General features: G+C 41.9%; 1 protein-coding gene across 1 annotated transcript in view; it reads left to right on the top strand.

Moving 5' to 3' along the window:
* The first annotated feature begins 5,994 nt into the window (after positions 1-5,994).
* The window catches only part of LOC115147878 (voltage-dependent T-type calcium channel subunit alpha-1I-like), a 128,494-nt gene continuing 114,964 nt past the window's right edge, over positions 5,995-19,524 (top strand). The window contains exons 1-2 of the mRNA XM_029690142.1: positions 5,995-6,287; positions 12,464-12,597. Of these exons, the coding sequence (XP_029546002.1) occupies positions 6,198-6,287; positions 12,464-12,597 (224 nt within the window). The 5' untranslated portion in view covers positions 5,995-6,197. The remainder of the gene's footprint in view (positions 6,288-12,463; positions 12,598-19,524) is intronic.

Genomic DNA, 19,524 nt, shown 5'->3' with positions numbered 1-19,524 from the left:
CTAGACTGGATTTCTGCCTAGAGAGTTGGAGATGTGTGTGTGTGTGTGTGTGTGTGTGTGTGTGTGTGTGTGTGTGTGTGTGTGTGTGTGTGTGTGTGTGCTCATGTGGTTTTACTATCCTTGTGGGGGCCAGAAGTCCTCACAAGGAAAGTAAAAAAAGAAACATTCGTACAAGTGTGGACATTTCGAAGGCTATTTTAAGCTTAGAGGTTACGCATGTTTAGGGTTAGGGTTAGGAGTTAAGGTTAGGGTAAAGGTTAGGTTAAGGGTTAGGGTTAGGGAAAATAGGATTTTGAATGGGAATCAATTGTTTGGTCCCCACAAGGATAGTAAAACAAACGCGTGCATTGCGTGTGTGTGTGTGTGTGTGTGTGTGTGTGTGTGTGTGTGTGTGTGTGTGTGTTTGTGTGCATGTGTGACAAAGATTATCCCTATATAGCATTAGCTTGCAGGCTCAATTCCTTCATTTTCACTGACTTTGACAGAAATATAAAGTTGCTGGCTCTAAATGTACTAATGTTACAGTTATTTCCAGGAAGTTATTTCCCTGTATCTATATCATCTCCAACTACATAGCAGCTTGAAGGATGATAGCCTGGTGATTTGCACTAGGGGCTGTGACAGCTTGGGATAATCTAAGTGCTCATTACTGCATAGAGCTGGACCAGCTTTGTAAAAATGGCTGACATATCATATATCCTATACCTATTAAGTAGAAGAGAGAGGTGGGTTGGTGGTGGGTGAGTGGGGGGAGAGAAGACTATGAGGAGAGAGAATGGGAAGGAGAATGCAGAAGGAGAGACAGGAATAAGGAGAAAGGGGGAGAGAGAGGGTGACGAGGAAGAAAGAGAAGAAAAACTATTCTTTCCCCTCTAGACCTTTTCCCTCATGTCTTCTTGTACATCTGTTACACTGTACTGTATTATAGATCTGTTGTGATACATTGTACTGTATTAGATCTGTTGTGTTACATTGTATTGTAGATCTGTTGTGATACATTGTACTTTATCATAGATCTGTTGTGATACATTGTACTGTATTGTAGAACTGATGTGATACATTGTACTTTATCATAGATCTGTTGTGATACATTGTACTGTATTATAGATCTGTTGTGATACATTGTACTGTATTATAGATCTGTTGTGATACATTGTATTATAGATCTGTTGTGATACATTGTACTGTATTGTAGATCTGTTGTGATACATTGTACTGTATTAGATCTGTTGTGTTACATTGTATTGTATTGTAGATCTGTTGTGATACATTGTACTGTATTATAATCCGTTGTGATACATTGTACTGTATTGTAGATCTGTTGTGATACATTGTACTTTTTCATAGATCTGTTGTGATACATTGTACTGTATTAGATCTGTTGTGATACATTGTACTATATCATAGATCTGTTGTGATACATTGTACTGTAATATAGATCTATTGTGATACATTGTATTTTATTATAGATCTGTTGTGATACATTGTACTGTATCATAGATCTGTTGTGATACATTGTACTGTAATATAGATCTATTGTGATACATTGTATTTTATTATAGATCTGTTGTGATACATTGTACTTTATCATAGATCTGTTGTGATACATTGTACTGTATCATAGATCTGTTGTGATATTAATGAAACATGTTCTTCATGTTCTTTAAATGCCAGTAATAGCTGCAAGTTATTGATTTAAATGTGTGTGTGCTTTGTGCGCATGTGCGTTCATGCGTGTGTGTGTGTGTGGATGTGCACATTGTCTGTCTTTTTGTTCTATACATACATAGTAATGTATGTATAGAACATCTAGGCTTTTAGAATAGGAAAAAGGACAGTGAGGATTCAGGTACGGTGAACATCAAGTAAGTAATACAGGATTCTACAAAGGATTCTACTGATGTAATACAAAGGATTCTACTGATGTAATACACAGGATTCTGCTGATGTAATACACAGGATTCTGCTGATGTAATACACAGGATTCTGCTGATGTAATACACAGGATTCTACTGATGTAATACACAGGATTCTGCTGATGTAATACACAGGATTCTGCTGATGTAATACACAGGATTCTGCTGATGTAATACACAGGATTCTACTGATGTAATACACAGGATTCTGCTGATGTAATACACAGGATTCTGCTGATGTAATACAAAGGATTCTACTGATGTAATACACAGGATTCTGCTGATGTAATACACAGGATTCTACTGATGTAATACACAGGATTCTGCTGATGTAATACACAGGATTCTGCTGATGTAATACACAGGATTCTACTGATGTAATACACAGGATTCTGCTGATGTAATACACAGGATTCTGCTGATGTAATACAAAGGATTCTACTGATGTAATACACAGGATTCTGCTGATGTAATACACAGGATTCTACTGATGTAATACACAGGATTCTGCTGATGTAATACACAGGATTCTGCTGATGTAATACACAGGATTCTACTGATGTAATACACAGGATTCTGCTGATGTAATACGCATAGTTCTTCTCACGTAATACACAGGATTCTACAGATGTAATACACAGGATTCTTCTATTGTAAACCCAGGATTCCAGTAATCTTGTGGCCACAATCCTAATTTCAAAAGCCTATTATATATACTTCAGATGTCTAAACAAATCATCCATTCATGGTAATGAACAGGTTAATATGGGACTTTGGGCTGTGCTCATAAATCTGAAGAAAGGATTTGTCCCTGTATTGTGTATTACTTCATGGCCGGTACTTCTCCTCCTTTTCATATGAAAATGTCAGAGGTATAGAAAATAAAATGAAAAGAATTGAGCATATATTTTCTATCCTACAGAAGTCATACAGCAACAATATCTTATTTATTTTTCCCCACCTTCCTCCCCCTCTGTGTTTTAAACTCCGTTCCCCCTGAAGTGTTGGAAGTAGTTCCGGCAGTGATGGAGAGCAGAGTTGCATTAGAGCAGAGCCTTTTGTATTAATTAATCCCCCAGAGGGTGATTTGGCCCGCTGGACTATTAAGTACCTCTTTTAGTGTTTGTATTCATCCATAGCCCCTAAAAGCCACAATGCATATTCAATAGATGCGTCCCAAATGGCACCCTATTCTCTACAGTGTGCACTACTTTTGACTAGTGAAATATTTAGGGAATAGGGTACCATTTGCGACGTATTTTCAATATCTCACTGTCACACTTCAAAGAACTGCTGGGAAGTTTCTCTCGCTGTTCTTTTTTATACGTCTGGATTTCTCTCTGTCTCCCTATCCCTCTTTCTTTCTTGCTCTCTTTATCTCTCCCTATTTCTCTCTATATATATTTCTCTCTCTCTTTCTCTCTCTATATATATATATATGTATCTGCATATATTTCTCTCTCTCTCTCTGTCTCTCTCGCTCTCACTCCCTATTTGGTTCCACCTAACTAAAGTTTTATTATAGGGCCCTGTTGTTGTCTATAGTTCCACCTAAGTAAAGTGTTATTATAGGGCCCTGTTGTTGTCTGTGGTTCCACCTAACTAAAGTGTTATTATAAGGCCCTGTTGTTGTCTGCCTGGTTCCACCTAACTAAAGTGTTATTATAGGGCCCTGTTGTTGTCTGCCTGGTTCCACCTAACTAAAGTGTTATTATAGGGCCCTGTTGTTGTCTATGTGGTTCCACCTAACTAAAGTGTTATGATAGGGCCCTGTTGTTGTCTACGTGGTTCCACCTAACTAAAGTGTTATTATAGGGCCCTGTTGTTGTCTATGTGGTTCCACCTAACTACAGTGTTATTATAGGGCCCTGTTGTTGTCTACGTGGTTCCACCTAACTACAGTGTTATTTTAGGGCCCTGTTGTTGTCTACGTGGTTCCACCTAACTAAAGTGATATTATAGGGCCCTGTTGTTGTCTATGTGGTTCCACCTAACTAAAGTAATATTATCGGGCCCTGTTGTTGTCTACGTGGTTCCACCTAACTATAGTGTTAACTTAGGGCTAGGCCCCTTTTCTCTCAATTCCCGCATGAATGACATGCCCAAAGTGAATTTTCGAATTCCTTTCTCTGCATATTGAACGAATGGATTACTCAAATCGATGGCGCCAACTAAACAGACTTTTTGGGATATAAAGAAAGATTTTATCTAACAAAACGACACTACATGTAATAGCTGGGACCCTTTGGATAACAAATCAGAGGAAGATTTTCCAAAAGTAAGTGAATACTTAATCGATATTTGTAAATTTATGAAATCTGTGCAGCTGGAAAAATATTTTGATGTGGGGCGCCATCCTCAAACAATCACATGGCATGCTTTCACTGTAATAGCTACTGTAAAGTTAGATTAACAAGAATTTAAGGTTTCAACTGATATAAGACACTTGTATGTACCTAGATGTTTAATATCCATAATTTTTATGATTATTTATTTGAATTGCACGCCCTCCAGTTTCACCGGAAGTTGTTCCGCTAGCGGGACGCCTATCCTTAAGAAGATTTATTATAGGGCCCTGTTGTTGTCTACCTGGTTCCACGTAACTAAAGTGTTATGATCGGGCCCTGTTGCTGTCTGTGGTTCCACCTAACTAAAGTGATATTATAGGGCCCTGTTGCTGTCTGTGGTTCCACCTAACTAAAGTGTTATGATCGGGCCCTGTTGTTGTCTATGTGGTTCCACCTAACTAAAGTGATATTATAGGGCCCTGTTGCTGTCTGTGGTTCCACCTAACTAAAGTGATATTATAGGGCCCTGTTGTTGTCTGCCTGGTTCCACCTAACGAAAGGGTTATTATAGGGCCTTGTTGTTGTCGACAACGTGGTTCCACCTAACTAAAGTGTTATGATCGGGCCCTGTTGTTGTCTATGTGGTTCCACCTAACTAAAGTGATATTATAGGGCCCTGTTGCTGTCTGTGGTTCCACCTAACTAAAGTGATATTATAGGGCCCTGTTGTTGTCTGCCTGGTTCCACCTAACGAAAGGGTTATTATAGGGCCTTGTTGTTGTCGACAACGTGGTTCCACTTAACTAAAGTGTTATTATAGGACCCTGTTGTGTTCTGTGGTTCCACCTAACTAAAGTGTTATTATAGGGCCTTGTTGTTGTCATCGACGTGGTTCCACTTAACTAAAGTGTTATTATAGGACCCTGTTGTGTTCTGTGGTTCCACCTAACTAACTTGAGACGCACCCAATGCAAAAAACATATCTCTAGATGTTTCTATTATGCTAATTAGCTCATGTCACACGTCCTGGAGTTTAACCTTTATTTTAAACCTTTTACAGAATTCAGGATTAAATCACAACATAAAGCTGGACCATTTGACATAAAAAGAAAAATTGACAATTTTATGAAGAAGCTTGAAGAAAAGGTTCAAATCCAGGCATGTCACATGATTAACCAGGACACAGGAACCTAATTATAGAGACTGTATAAAATAGTAGTCTTTCTGTCTCCATGTCCTGTTAATCCAGTCTCCATGTTCTGTTAATCCAGTCTATATGTCCTGTTAATCCAGTCTCCATGTCCTGTTAATCCAGTCTCTCTGTCCTGTTAATCCAGTCTCTTTGTTTTGTTAATCCAGTCTCTTTGTCCTGTTACCCAGTCTGTATGTTCTGTTAATCCAGTCTCTCTGTCCTGTTAATCCAGTCTGTATGTTCTGTTAATCCAGTCTTCTGTCCTGTTAATACAGCCTCTCTGTCCTGTTAATCCAGTCTGTATGTCCTGTTAATCCAGTGTCTCTGTCCTGTTAATCCAGTCTGTATGTTCTGTTAATCCAGTCTCTCTGTCCTGTTAATCCAGTCTGTATGTTCTGTTAATCCAGTCTCTCTGTCCTGTTAATCCAGTCTGTATGTTCTGTTAATCCAGTCTCTCTGTCCTGTTAATCCAGTATGTATGTTCTGTTAATCCAGTCTCTATGTCCTGTTAATCCAGTCTCCATGTCCTGTTAACCCAGTCTGTATGTTCTGTTAATCCAGTCTGTATGTCCTGTTAATCCAGTGTCTCTGTCCTGTTAATCCAGTCTCTCTGTCCTGTTAATCCAGTCTGTATGTTCTGTTAATCCAGTCTCTCTGTCCTGTTAATCCAGTCTCCATATCCTGTTAATCCAGTCTCTCTGTCCTGTTAATCCAGTCTGTATGTTCTGTTAATCCAGTCTCTCTACACTGAGTATTATCCTTAACCCTGGTGCCTCTACGTGGTTCGAGCGCTGCAGTATAATGGTGATATTACTCAACTGTGTGACCCTGGGTATGTACCAACCCTGTGAGAACATAGACTGCTCTTCAGACCGCTGTAAGGTACTACAGGTCAGTATCACACACACACGCTGCACACACACACACACACGCACACACACACACACACACACACACGCACGCACGCACGCACGCACGCACGCACGCACACACACACACACACACACACACACTCTGTACGCACACACACACACACACACACACACACACACACACACACACACACACACACACACACACACACACTAATACTGTTTAACTATGCGATCCCTGTGCAAGGACCACTACTCAATTTCTTCACACCTCTCAAATTCCTCTCAATAGCACCTCTTGTCATCTATTGAAAAAGGACTTTCTTTGCTTCCTTCTCCTCTGTCTTTTCTCTCTGATGTGAAGGCACTACATTGCTTTCTCTATGTGCTTTTTTTTAACAGAACAGACAAGAGATTGTCTCTTCGTTGACCCACCGTCATCTTTACAGATGTTTTACTGTATCACTGATTTATCCTGGAGAAGACACGTGACATGGATATATTCTGTCTCTCTTCTCTCTCGCTCACAACCACACACACACACGCACGGACACACACACAGCGTGCATAACCTATGTATGAACACATACTGTACATGTAGGAGTCTCTGTGTGTGTCCATTGAAATAACATCAAATTGATCAGAAATAGAGTGCAGACATTGTTATTAATGTTGTAAATGACTATTGTAGCTGGAAATGGCTGATTTTTAATGGAATATCTACATAGGCGTACAGAGGCCCATTATCAGCAACCATCACTCCTGTGTTCTAATGGCACGTTGTGTTAGCTAATCCAAGTTTATACTTTTAAAAGGCTAATTGATCATTAGAAAACCCTTTTGCAATTATGTTAGCACAGCTGAAAACTTTTGTGCTGATTAAAGTAGAAATAAAACTGTCCTTCTTTAGACTTGTTGAGTATATGGAGCATCAGCATTTGTGGGTTTGATTACAGGCTCAAAATGGCCAGAAACAAATAACTTTCTTCTGAAACTTATCAGTCTATTCTTGTTCTGAGAAATGAAGGTTATTCCATGCAAGAAATTGCCAAGAAACTGAAGATCTCGTACAACGCTGTGTACTACTCCCTTCACAGAACAGCGCAGACTGTCTCTAACCAGAATAGAAAGAGGAGTGGGAGGTCCCGGTGCACAACTGAGCAAGAGGACATTAGTACATTAGAGACATTAGTACAAGTACATTAGAGTGTCTAGTTTGAGAAACAGATGCCTCACAAGTCCTCCTTAGATTAGCTAAAACAACGTGCCTTTGGAACACAGGAGTGATGGTTGCTGATTATGGGTCTCTGTACGCCTATGTAGATATTCTATTGAAAATCTGCCGATTCCAGCTATAATAGTCATTTACAACATAAAAAATGTCTACACTCTATTTCTGATCAATTTTATGTTATTTTAATGGACAAAAGAAATGTGCTTTTCTTTCAAAAACAATAACATTTCTAAGTGACCCCAAACTTTTGAACTGTAGTGTACGTCACAGAAGGCTGATATATAACAAAACCGGATTTTTGCATTCTTTTCAAAGTAATGTTTATTAATTATGAAATTGTGAAAAATATTCATAACAGTCCTCACATGAGGCCACAAGATCATTTGTGTCATGATTGTCGTAAGGAGTGGACCAAAACGCAGCGGGAAATGTATACTCATCTTCTTTTTTATTTGAAGAAGGAAAAACAAAATAAACACGTATACAAAACAAACGACTCCAAACAGTCCCGTCAGGTGCAACAAACACTAAACCAGGAAATAACTACCCACAAACCCCCATAGAACAAACACCCCTATAAATAGGACCTTCAATCAGAGGCAACGAGAAGCAGCTGCCTCAAATTGAAGGTCAACCCAATAAACACCACATAGAAATAGACCAACTAGAAATAACATAGAAATACACTAACATAGAACATAACCCAAACAACCCTGAAACACCCTAAACAAACACCCCCTGCCACGCCCTGACCAAACTACAATAACAAACAGCCCCTTTACTGGTCAGGACGTGACAATTTGATTGCAGGAAAGGGCTACACCTATCCCAAACCTTAACCTTTACCTTAACCATTCAGAGTTAATGCCTAACCTTACACCTTACCTTAACCATTCAGAGTTAAGGCTTACCCTTAACCTTAACCATTCAGAGTTAAGGCTTACCTGTAACCTTAACCTTAACCATTCAGAGTTAAGGCTTACCCGTAACCTTAACCTTAACCATTCAGAGTTAAGGCTTAACCTTAACCCTTACCTTAACCATTCAGAGTTCAGGCTTAACCTTAAGATTTCAGAGTTAATGCCTAAACTAACCTTAAACACTTACAATTTGACGTTTGCAACAACTTCGAAATGTGTCATTTGAGAAACATGGATGAACATCTAATTCTGACTTGAAACTGTGAGAGCTAGTTGATGTGTGTGTGTGTGTGTGTGTGCGTGCGTGCGTGCGTGCAATCGTGCGTGCATGCGTGTGTCTGGATTCTCCCCTCCAGATCTAACAGAAATCCTCCTGCCCATATCTATTGGTCTTTAATGTGGATTTAAAACCTCTATGGGTAATAGGGGACAACTGGTGTCTTATATCACTGTTTACTGAATCTACCTCTCCCTCACTGTAACCCATAAAGAGTCAGTGTACAGGTTGACATTATCTAGTACTCTATGTACCGTATAAACAACGTCACAGTGTACAGGTTGACATTATCTAGTACTCTATGTACCGTATAAACAACGTCACAGTGTACAGGTTGACATTATCTAGTACTCTATGTACCGTATAAACAACGTCACAGTGTACAGGTTGACATTATCTAGTACTCTATGTACCGTATAAACAACGTCACAGTGTACAGGTTGACATTATCTAGTACTCTATGTACCATATTAACAACGTCACAGTGTACAGGTTGACATTATTCAATGCTCTATGTACCGTATAAACAACGTCACAGTGTACAGGTTGACATTATTCAATACTCTATGTACCATATTAACAACGTCACAGTGTACAGGTTGACATTATCTAGTACTCTATGTACCGTATAAACAACGTCACAGTGTACAGGTTGACATTATCTAGTACTCTATGTACCATATTGACAACGTCACAGTGTACAGGTTGACATTATCTAGTACTCTATGTACCGTCTAAACAACGTCACAGTGTACAGGTTGACATTATTCAATACTCTATGTACCGTATAAACAACGTCACAGTGTACAGGTTGACATTATTCAATACTCTATGTACCATATTAACAACGTCACAGTGTACAGGTTGACATTATCTAGTACTCTATGTACCGTATAAACAACGTCACAGTGTACAGGTTGACATTATCTAGTACTCTATGTACCATATTAACAACGTCACAGTGTACAGGTTGACATTATTCAATACTCTATGTACCATATTAACAACGTCACAGTGTACAGGTTGACATTATCTAGTACTCTATGTACCGTCTAAACAACGTCACAGTGTACAGGTTGACATTATTCAATACTCTATGTACCATATTAACAACGTCACAGTGTACAGGTTGACATTATTCAATGCTCTATGTACCGTATAAACAACATCAAAGTGTACAGGTTGAGATTATCTAATACTCCATGTACCGTATAAACAACATGACAGTGTACATAGTGACATTATTCAATACTCTATGTACCGTATAAACAACGTCACAGTGTACAGGTTGACATTATTCAATACTCTATGTACCATATTAACAACGTCACAGTGTACAGGTTGACATTATCTAGTACTCTATGTACCGTATAAACAACGTCACAGTGTACAGGTTGACATTATCTAGTACTCTATGTACCGTATAAACAACGTCACAGTGTACAGGTTGACATTATTCAGTACTTTATGTACCGTCTAAACAACGTCACAGTGTACAGGTTGACATTATTCAGTACTCTATGTACCGTCTAAACAACGTCACAGTGTACATATTGACATTATTCAATACTCTATGTACCATATTAACAACGTCACAGTGTACATGTTGACATTATCTAATATTCTATGTACCGTATAAACAACCTCACCGTGTACAGGTTGACATTATCTAGTACTCTATGTACCGTATAAACAACGTCACAGTGTACAGGTTGACATTATCTAGTACTCTATGTACCGTATAAACAACGTCACAGTGTACAGGTTGACATTATCTAGTACTCTATGTACCATCTAAACAACATCACAGTGTACAGGTTGACATTATCTAGTACTCTATGTACCACATTAACAACGTCACAGTGTACAGGTTGACATTATCTAGTACTCTATGTACCACATTAACAATGTCACAGTGTACAGGTTGACATTATCTAGTACTCTATGTATCATCTAAACAACATCACAGTGTACAGGTTGACATTATCTAGTACTCTATGTACCATTTTAACAACGTCACAGTGTACAGGTTGACATTATCTAGTACTCTATGTACCGTCTAAACAACATCACAGTGTACAGGTTGACATTATCTAGTACTCTATGTACCGTATAAACAACGTTGTTTAATAGAAGACGTAGTATATCTAGTCTAGGCTCAGCATCCACTTATTGTAGGTGAGTTTTAGCTGTGTCTGTTTTTAAACATAATATAATGTACCATTTAGCAGACGCTTTTATCTAAAGCAACTTACAGTCATCTGTGCACACTGTTGGTACTTTCTGTTTTGTTCATTCATGGTTTTGAAATGGCAGGGATTTTTTGGTTGTGGTGTGCTAGTGATGTAGAGAGCCTGAGTTACACTCTATTGGTTCCATCCATGCGTATCAGCTGTGTGTGTGTGTGTGTGTGTGTGTGTGTGTGTGTGTGTGTTGTCAGTCTTTCTCTGAATCCTCAGAGATGAAAAAGACAATTGAAATTCTTTGAGCCCTCCTGTCAAATCTGAGGGAGGAAGAGCGGGAGGGAGGGATAGAAAGAGAGAGGGAAAGAGGGAGAGAGGGAGGTCGGGACAGAAAGAGAGAGAGACGGAGAGAGGGAGAGAGGGAGGGAATGACCTGTGGAAATGTCAAGGGAGGGATGATTTAGTTTGATTGTTGGTACTCGATCTTTACTGAGGGTTTCTCCTCGCTCATTGCTTCCTATTCACAAAGGTCAAAGGTGAAGACTGACAGAGTTGTCACTTGACTTAACTACAGGTCTAGGATCAGGTTGCAATACCCCCATTCTAATCTTGATCATTAAAGTGGATATAAAATCTGAACCTCTATCAGTAGATAGAGACTCCAGCTCTGTCAACTAAACTGTGACCATCCTAGAGGGGAAAGAGTGCCAAATGCTTTCAGCTCAGAACAACAAATAAATGGGTTGTATCATGCAGTTCAATTTCAAATCATGTTGCGTGCATTATTCAATTTAATACAATTACGAGCACTCTTTCAACCAAATAATGATTCTGTAATCCCTGGAATAAACAGCAGACAACAAACAGAATGTTGGCGTGAATGAATTAAGCACAACAATAACAACAACAACAACAATATTAATGTCGACAGCAGAAGCAGCAGAGATTGGTGATGCCTTTATACAGTTTTAATTAGCTGCTTGATTAGGGACCGTGGTTCGATGTGTGTGTGTGTGTGTGTGTGTGTGTGTGTGTGTATGCGTGCATGCGCGTGGGTGTGTGTGTGTGTAAGCTTTTCGCTGATTGCAGTACAGACAAATCATTTTTCATTAGTTGTCTGTTTACAGAAAGAAGGGAATGGATGGTGGAGAAGGGTGATATGGAGGTGGATTGGGAGGGAGGGATGGGGAGATGGAGAGACATCAGGTATTCTCAATAAGCTGACTATCCTTTCTTCCCTCTCTCCTACTTTCACCCTTTCCACTTCCTCTCCTTGCTCCACTCCCTCCCTCTCCTTCTCACCCACTCTCCCTCCCTCACTCCTTAATCCTTCTTTCCCTCCCCTCGCTCTCTCTTCCTATCTCTCCCCCTCCTCTCTCTCTCTCTCTCTCTCGCTTTCCCTCTCTCCACCACCCCCTCCCTCTTTCTCACCCCCTCTCCCTCTCTCAATCCTCAATCCCTCTCCTCTCTCCTCCCCCTCCCTCTCTCTCTCCTACCCCCTCTCCCTTCCCTATCCCTCTCTCTCTCCCCTCTCTCTCCCCCCTCTCTCTCTCCCCTCTCCCTCTCTCTCCCGTCTCTCAGGCCTTCGATGTCTTCATCTATGTATTTTTTGCGGTGGAAATGGTGGTGAAGATGATGGCCCTCGGAATCTTTGGCCGTCGCTGTTACCTGGGCGACACGTGGAACCGTCTGGATTTCTTCATCGTCATGGCAGGGTAGGATTATCTCTCTCTCTCTCTCTCTTTTTTATCTCCCTCTCCCTCTCTCAATTCAATTCAATTCAAGGGGCTTTATTGGCATGGGAAACATATGTTAACATTGCCAAAGCAAATGAGGTGGATAATATACAAAAGTGAAATAAACAATCAAAATTAACAGTAAACATTACACATACAGAAGTTTCAAAATAATAAAGACATTACAAATGTCATATTATGTATAAATACAGTGTTGTAACGATGTACACATGGTTAATGTACAAAAGGGAAAATAAATAAGCATAAATATGGGTTGTATTTACAATGGTGTTTGTTCTTCACTGGTTGACCTTTTCTTGTGGCACAGGTCACAAATCTTGCTGCTGTGATGTCACACTGTGGTATTTCACCCAGTAGATATGGGAGTTTATCATGGGTTTGTTTTTAAATTCTTTGTGGGTCTGTGTAATCTGAGGGAAATATGTGTCTCTAATATGGTCATACATTGGGCAGGAGGTTAGGAAGTGCAGCTCAGTTTCCAGCTCATTTTGTGGGCAGTGTGCACATAGCCTGTCTTCTCTTGAGAGCCAGGTCTGCCTACGGCGGCCTTTCTCAATAGCAAGGCTATGCTCCCTGAGTCTGTACATAGTCAAAGCATTCCTTAAGTTTGGGTCAGTCACAGTGGTATTATGCCACTGTGTACTCTCTGTTTAGGGCCAATCTTTCTGTCACAATATCTCTCTCCCTCTCCCCCTCTCTCTCTCTCTCTGTCACAATATCTCTCTCTCCCCCTCTCTCTCTGTCACAATATCTCTCTCTCTCCCTCTCCCCCCTCTCTCTCTCTGTCACAATATCTCTCTCTCTCCCTCTCCCCCCCTCTCTCTCTGTCACAATATCTCTCTCTCTCCCTCTCCCCCCTCTCTCTCTCTGTCACAATATCTCTCTCTCTCTCCCTCTCCTCTCTCTCTGTCACAATATCTCTCTCTCTCCCTTTCCTCCCCCCTCCTCTCTCTCTATCTTTCTGTCACATTATCTCTCTCTCCCCCCTCTCTCTCTTTATGTATTTCTCTCTCTCCGTCCGTATCTTATCTTGAACACCTGCTAGGTCCAGATGTCTTACTGGTGGATGATTGGTTCAGTGTGAACTTTTGAAGTTGCTAAACTTTATTCTGTAACTGTATAGTGCAGTGGTTGTCAATTCAAGTCTGTAACTGCTGCTTGCATTTTCTCCCTGGTTTGTTAGCTGATTGTTTTCATGTCACCGATTGTAGACCTCAATGTCCACCCCAATGGAAAAACACTGTTATTGTCCCATTAGGTTCTGACCCAGGCCCAGGACTCTAACTGTTGTAAATCCCCCCAATAGAAAAACACTGTTATTGTCCCATTAGGTTCTGACCCAGGCCCAGGACTCTAACTGTTGTAAATCACCCCAATAGAAAAACACTGTTATTGTCGTATTAGGTTCTGACCCAGGCCCAGGACTCTAACTGTTGTAAATCCCCCCCAACGGAAAAACACTGTTATTGTCTCAGGGAGAAGTCTCCAATGACAAACTTCAAATATGAAAGCTCCATATAATTTGCATCTCTCTTTCATTCTTACTCCTTCTCTTACTTCTGCTTGTATCTCTGCCTCTACTCTTTATCTCTTTAAATCACTCTCTCTATTTATCTCTCTCTTTCTCTCTTTATGTCTATTTCTCTCTCTACTGTATATCTCTCTCTTTCTCTCTACTGTATATCTCTCTCTTTCTCTATCTACTGTATATCTCTCTTTCTTTCTTTCTCTCTACTCTTTCTCTCTTTATATCTATCTCGATCTCGTTCCCCCCACCCATCTTAATCACTTTCACCATCTCTCTTTTGCTCTTTCTCTGCCTTTTCCATCTCTGTATCCTCCATCTCTCTTCCCCCTCTCCCCTCTCTCCTCCATCTCTCTTCCCCCTCTCCCCTCTCTCCTCCATCTCTCTCCCCCTCTCCCCTCTCTCCTCCATCTCTCTCCCCCTCTCCCCTCTCTCCTCCATCTCTCTCCCCCCTCTTCCCCCTCTCCCCTCTCTCTTTCCTGTTCTCTCTTAATCTTTCTTCAACATTGTTTACATAAGGGGATGCCAGATGGATGGACCTGTTTCTATGTTTCAGTGCCAAGCCTATATTCAGTGTGTGCACCAGTGAAATGCTTCCCCAACCATGTCTGTGTGTCCCTCATCCTCCCCTGCAGTAGTGTGACTGGCACACACAGCGAGGAATGGCAGGGAGGAGGGTGTTAACCCCCCCAAACACACACACACACACACACGTGCGGTGCAGAAAACAAGCAGAAGGAGTGGATTACAAGAGCAGCACAGCTCCGACAGCGCTTAACTTTTGGACCCGTGACTGTTTGTTTGTACTATGGATAAGGTTGATGTCTATGCACATGAGGGGTGGCCCTATCCCAGTCTGTTGTCCTCACATGCTTCAAGATGTCCAACATTGTTCCTGTACCCAAGAAACTGAAGGTAACTGAACTAAATGACTATGGTCTCGTGTTGTGTCATCATGAAGTGCTTTGAGAGAACAGTTAAGGATCATATCACCTCCACCTTACCTGATTCCCTAGACTAGTGTTGGGTGTGTGTGTGTCTGGAGAACTATACACATTTTGCCATGGGGCGGAGAGAACATTTTGCAAATGTATAACTACTTTCATGCAAATTTCAAAGTTTTAGTATTTTAGTGCAATTGAGATTGCGTCACCTATGGATCTGTTTGATCTGTATGCAAATTAGAGTGTGGCTAGGGTGTCTGGGATGGGATGAGTTGATGTGTGCCATAAACAGCCTTTCAAAGCACTTCATGATTACCAATGTGAGTTCTACAGGGTGGTAGTCATTCTGGCATGAAGCCTTAGAGTTAATGATTACCAATGTGAGTTCTACAGGGCGGTAGTCATTCTGGCATGAAGCCTTAGAGTTCATGATTACCAATGTGAGTTCTACAGGGCGGTAGTCATTCTGGCATGAAGCCTTAGAGTTCATGATTATCAATGTGAGTTCTACAGGGCGGTAGTCATTCTGGCATGAAGCCTTAGAGTTCTTGGGAACAGGAATGATGGTAGTCAGTGTATGACATGTGGGCATTACAGAGGTTGAAAATGACTGTGAGTATGCCTGCCAGCTGTTCAGCGTATGCTCTGAGAAAGCGCCTTGGAATATTGTCCGGCCCCGCGGCCTTGCGAGTGTTGACCTGATTACCTTACCCACATGAGCATCGGAGAGTGAGATCATCCGGTCCTCTGAGTCGGTGGGGGCCCTCATGCATGGCACGGTGTTGTTATTGTCGAAGCCTGCATATAATGCATTGACTTTTTCTGGTAGAGAGGCATCGTTGGGCAGATCACGGCTTGGTCTTCCTTTGTAATCTGTAATGGACTGTAGCCCCTGCCACATGCAACATGTGTTGGAGCTTGTGTAATATGATTCCACCTTATTCCTATATTGTCCTATTGCTTGTTTGATGACTCTGCTGCAGAGGTTATAGCGGGACTTCTTGTACTTGTTCCTGTCCTCAGCCGTAGCCTCAGGGTTGCCTGTGATAGTCCTGTGTACGGTAGCCTTGTCCTTTAGCATGCTAGCTCAGTGCTACGCAATGCATGCCAAGGGCAGCAATAGCATTAGCTTTGGCTGAGTGGCACTGATCGTAATGTGTAGGAGCGCTTCCTAGCTATGTAGCTAGCCCTGCCTGCAGCACTGAGAGAGGAAGAGAGTGGAGGGATCAGTGACAGGGATCACTAATATACTGATGGTTTCTAGAAATGTTTTCTCTCTCTCTCTCTCTCTCTCTCTCTCTCTCTCTCTCTCTCTCTCTCTCTCATATGAAATAACTCATATGGAATCATGTAGTAACCAAACCAGTGTTAAACAAATAAACATATATTTTGTATTTGAGATTCTTCAAAGTAGCCACCTTTTGCTTTGATGACAGCTTTACACACTCCCTGGCATTCTCTCAACCAGCTTCATGAGGTAGTCACCTGGAATGCCGTATCACTGCAGAATGCTGTGGTTGCCATGCTGGCAAAAGAGAGAGAGAGAGAGAAGGGGAGTATAGAATGATGTAATCCACAGACTTGATGCTGGGACTGCACTCAGTAATATTACCCTTCTATTCTCTCCCATAAAACAGAGGAATTAACTGACAGAAAGCATGAAAACACCCAGAGAGCTCTGTAGCACTGGCTGAACTGGATAATGGTTGATAGACAAGGCTCAGGGGGAGGGTCAGAATAGTACTCAACTACGACACAGACACACCCTCAGGAAACTCTATACCAGTCAATCAGATCAGTAAGATTCACATGTTTTTGTCCCTCACAACCTATAATGTCTACTACAGCAGTATTAGTGTCAGAGCACAAAGGCAAAGAGAGGCACAGAGAGGTGCAGAGAGGCGCAGAGAGGCGCAGAGAGGCGCAGAGAGGCCTAGAGAGGCACAGAGAGGCACAGAGAGGCACAGCGAGGCCTAGCGAGGCACAGCGAGGCCTAGCGAGGCACAGAGAGGCACAGCGGGGCACAGCGAGGCACAGAGAGGCACAGAGAGACACAGAGAGGCACAGCGAGGCCTGGCGAGGCACAGCGAGGCCTAGAGAGGCACAGAGAGGCACAGAGAGGCACAGCGAGGCCTAACGAGGCACAGCGAGGCCTAGCGAGGCCTAGCGAGGCACAGAGAGGCACAGCGGGGCACAGCGAGGCACAGAGAGGCACAGAGAGACACAGAGAGGAACAGCGAGGCCTGGCGAGGCACAGCGAGGCCTAGAGAGGCACAGCGAGGCCTAGAGAGGCACAGAGAGGCCTAGAGAGGCACAGAGAGGCAGGGACAATCAAAAGACAGATTAAGGGAAAGCCTTCAGTCAGACAGAGGGACAGACAGACAGACAGACAGGCAGACAGACAGACAGACAGGACATTTCATCATTCCGCTGTAGCTGTAGAGTTAATTGATGTGTGTGTGTGTGTGTGTGTGTGTGTATAGAAACAGCTGCTGCAGGTTGGCAGAGGGGAGAGGGGAGAGGAATTTCAATTAGGGGAAGTCGTGAGAGCGATGTGTGATGTGTGATTGAAGTGTGTGTGTGTTTTTATTTGTATTTGTCTATTTGTGTGGGTATTTGCATGTATTCTAGTGTTGGTTCGTGGTGTGTGTGTGTGTGTGTCTCTTCTTTGTGAGTGTGTTTGTTTATACACTATATATACAAAAGTATGTGGACACAAATGAGTGGATTCAGCTATTTCAGCCACACCCGTTGCTGACAGGTGTATAAAATCGAGCACACAGCCATCCAATCTCCAAAAACAAAAATTGGCAGTAGAATGGCCTTACTGAAGAGCTCAGTGACTTTCAATGTGGCAGCGTCATAGGATGCCACCTTTCTCAGTTTGTCAAATTTCCACCCTGCTAGAGCTGCCCCGGTCAACTGTAAGTGCTGTTATTGTGAAGTGCAACAACAGCTCAGCCGTGAAGTGTTTGGCCACACAACTCACAGAACGGGTCCGCCAAATGCTGAAGCGCGTAGCACATAAAAATGATCTTTCCTCTGTTGCAATACTCACTACCGATTTCCAAACTGCCTCTGGAAGCAATGTCAGAACAATAATTGTTCGTCGGGAGCTTCATGAAATGGATTCCCATTGCCGAGCAGCCGCACACAAGGCTAAGATCACCAGGCGCTATGCCAAGAGTCAGCTGGAGTTGTGTGTGTGTGTGTGTGTGTGTGTGTGTGTGTGTGTGTGTGTGTGTGTGTGTGTGTGTGTGTGTGTGTGTGTGTGTGTGTGTGTGTGTGTGTGTGTGTGTGTGTGTGAGCGTGTGTGTGTGTGTGTGTGTGTGCATATGCCTATGCATCTCCACTATCAACTATCCTCCTCTTCCCCTCCAAGCTGCCAACTTTTCAATGAGAACAGATGGGAGATTATAATTGATATATAGCTGTGATGGGAGGCCTGTATATTTATATATATTTATGCATACATCAAATCTGAGGTAGTGAGACATGTAGCTGTTACAGTGAGGTAGAGAGACATGTAGCTGTTACAGTGAGGTAGAGAGACATGCAGCTGTTACAGTGAGGTAGAGATACATGTAGCTGTTACAGTGAGGTAGAGATACATGTAGTTGTTATAGTGAGGTAGAGAGACATGTAGCTGTTACAGTGAGGTAGAGAGACATGCAGCTGTTACAGTGAGGTAGAGAGACATGCAGCTGTTACAGTGAGGTAGAGATACATGTAGCTGTTACAGTGAGGTAGCGAGACATGCAGCTGTTACAGTGAGGTAGAGATACATGTAGCTGTTACAGTGAGGTAGAGAGACATGTAGTTATTATTGTGAGGTAAAGAGACATGTAGCTGTTATAATGAGGTAGAGAAACATGTCATTTTTACAATGACGTAGAGAGACATGTAGCTGTTACAGTGAGGTAGAGAGACATGCAGCTGTTACAGTGAGGTAGAGAGACATGCAGCTGTTACAGTGAGGTAGAGATACATGTAGCTGTTACAGTGAGGTAGCGAGACATGCAGCTGTTACAGTGAGGTAGAGATACATGTAGCTGTTACAGTGAGGTAGAGAGACATGTAGTTATTATTGTGAGGTAAAGAGACATGTAGCTGTTATAATGAGGTAGAGAAACATGTCATTTTTACAATGACGTAGAGAGACATGTAGCTGTTACAGTGAGGTAGAGAGATATGTAGTTGTTATAGTGAGGTAGAGAGACATGTAGTTGTTATAGTGAGGTAGAGAGACATGTAGCTGTTATAGTGAGGTAGAGAGACATGTAGCTGTTACAGTGAGGTAGAGAGACATGTAGCTGTTACAGTGAGGTAGAGAGACATGTAGCTGTTACAGTGAGGTAGAAAGACATGTAGTTGTTATAGTGAGGTAGAGAGACACAGTGGAGGGAACGTGTATAG

Source organism: Salmo trutta, chromosome 14, assembly GCF_901001165.1.
Source record: "Salmo trutta chromosome 14, fSalTru1.1, whole genome shotgun sequence".
NCBI classification, from domain to species: Eukaryota; Metazoa; Chordata; class Actinopteri; order Salmoniformes; family Salmonidae; genus Salmo; species Salmo trutta.
This window is presented reverse-complemented; position numbering and strand designations above follow the sequence as displayed.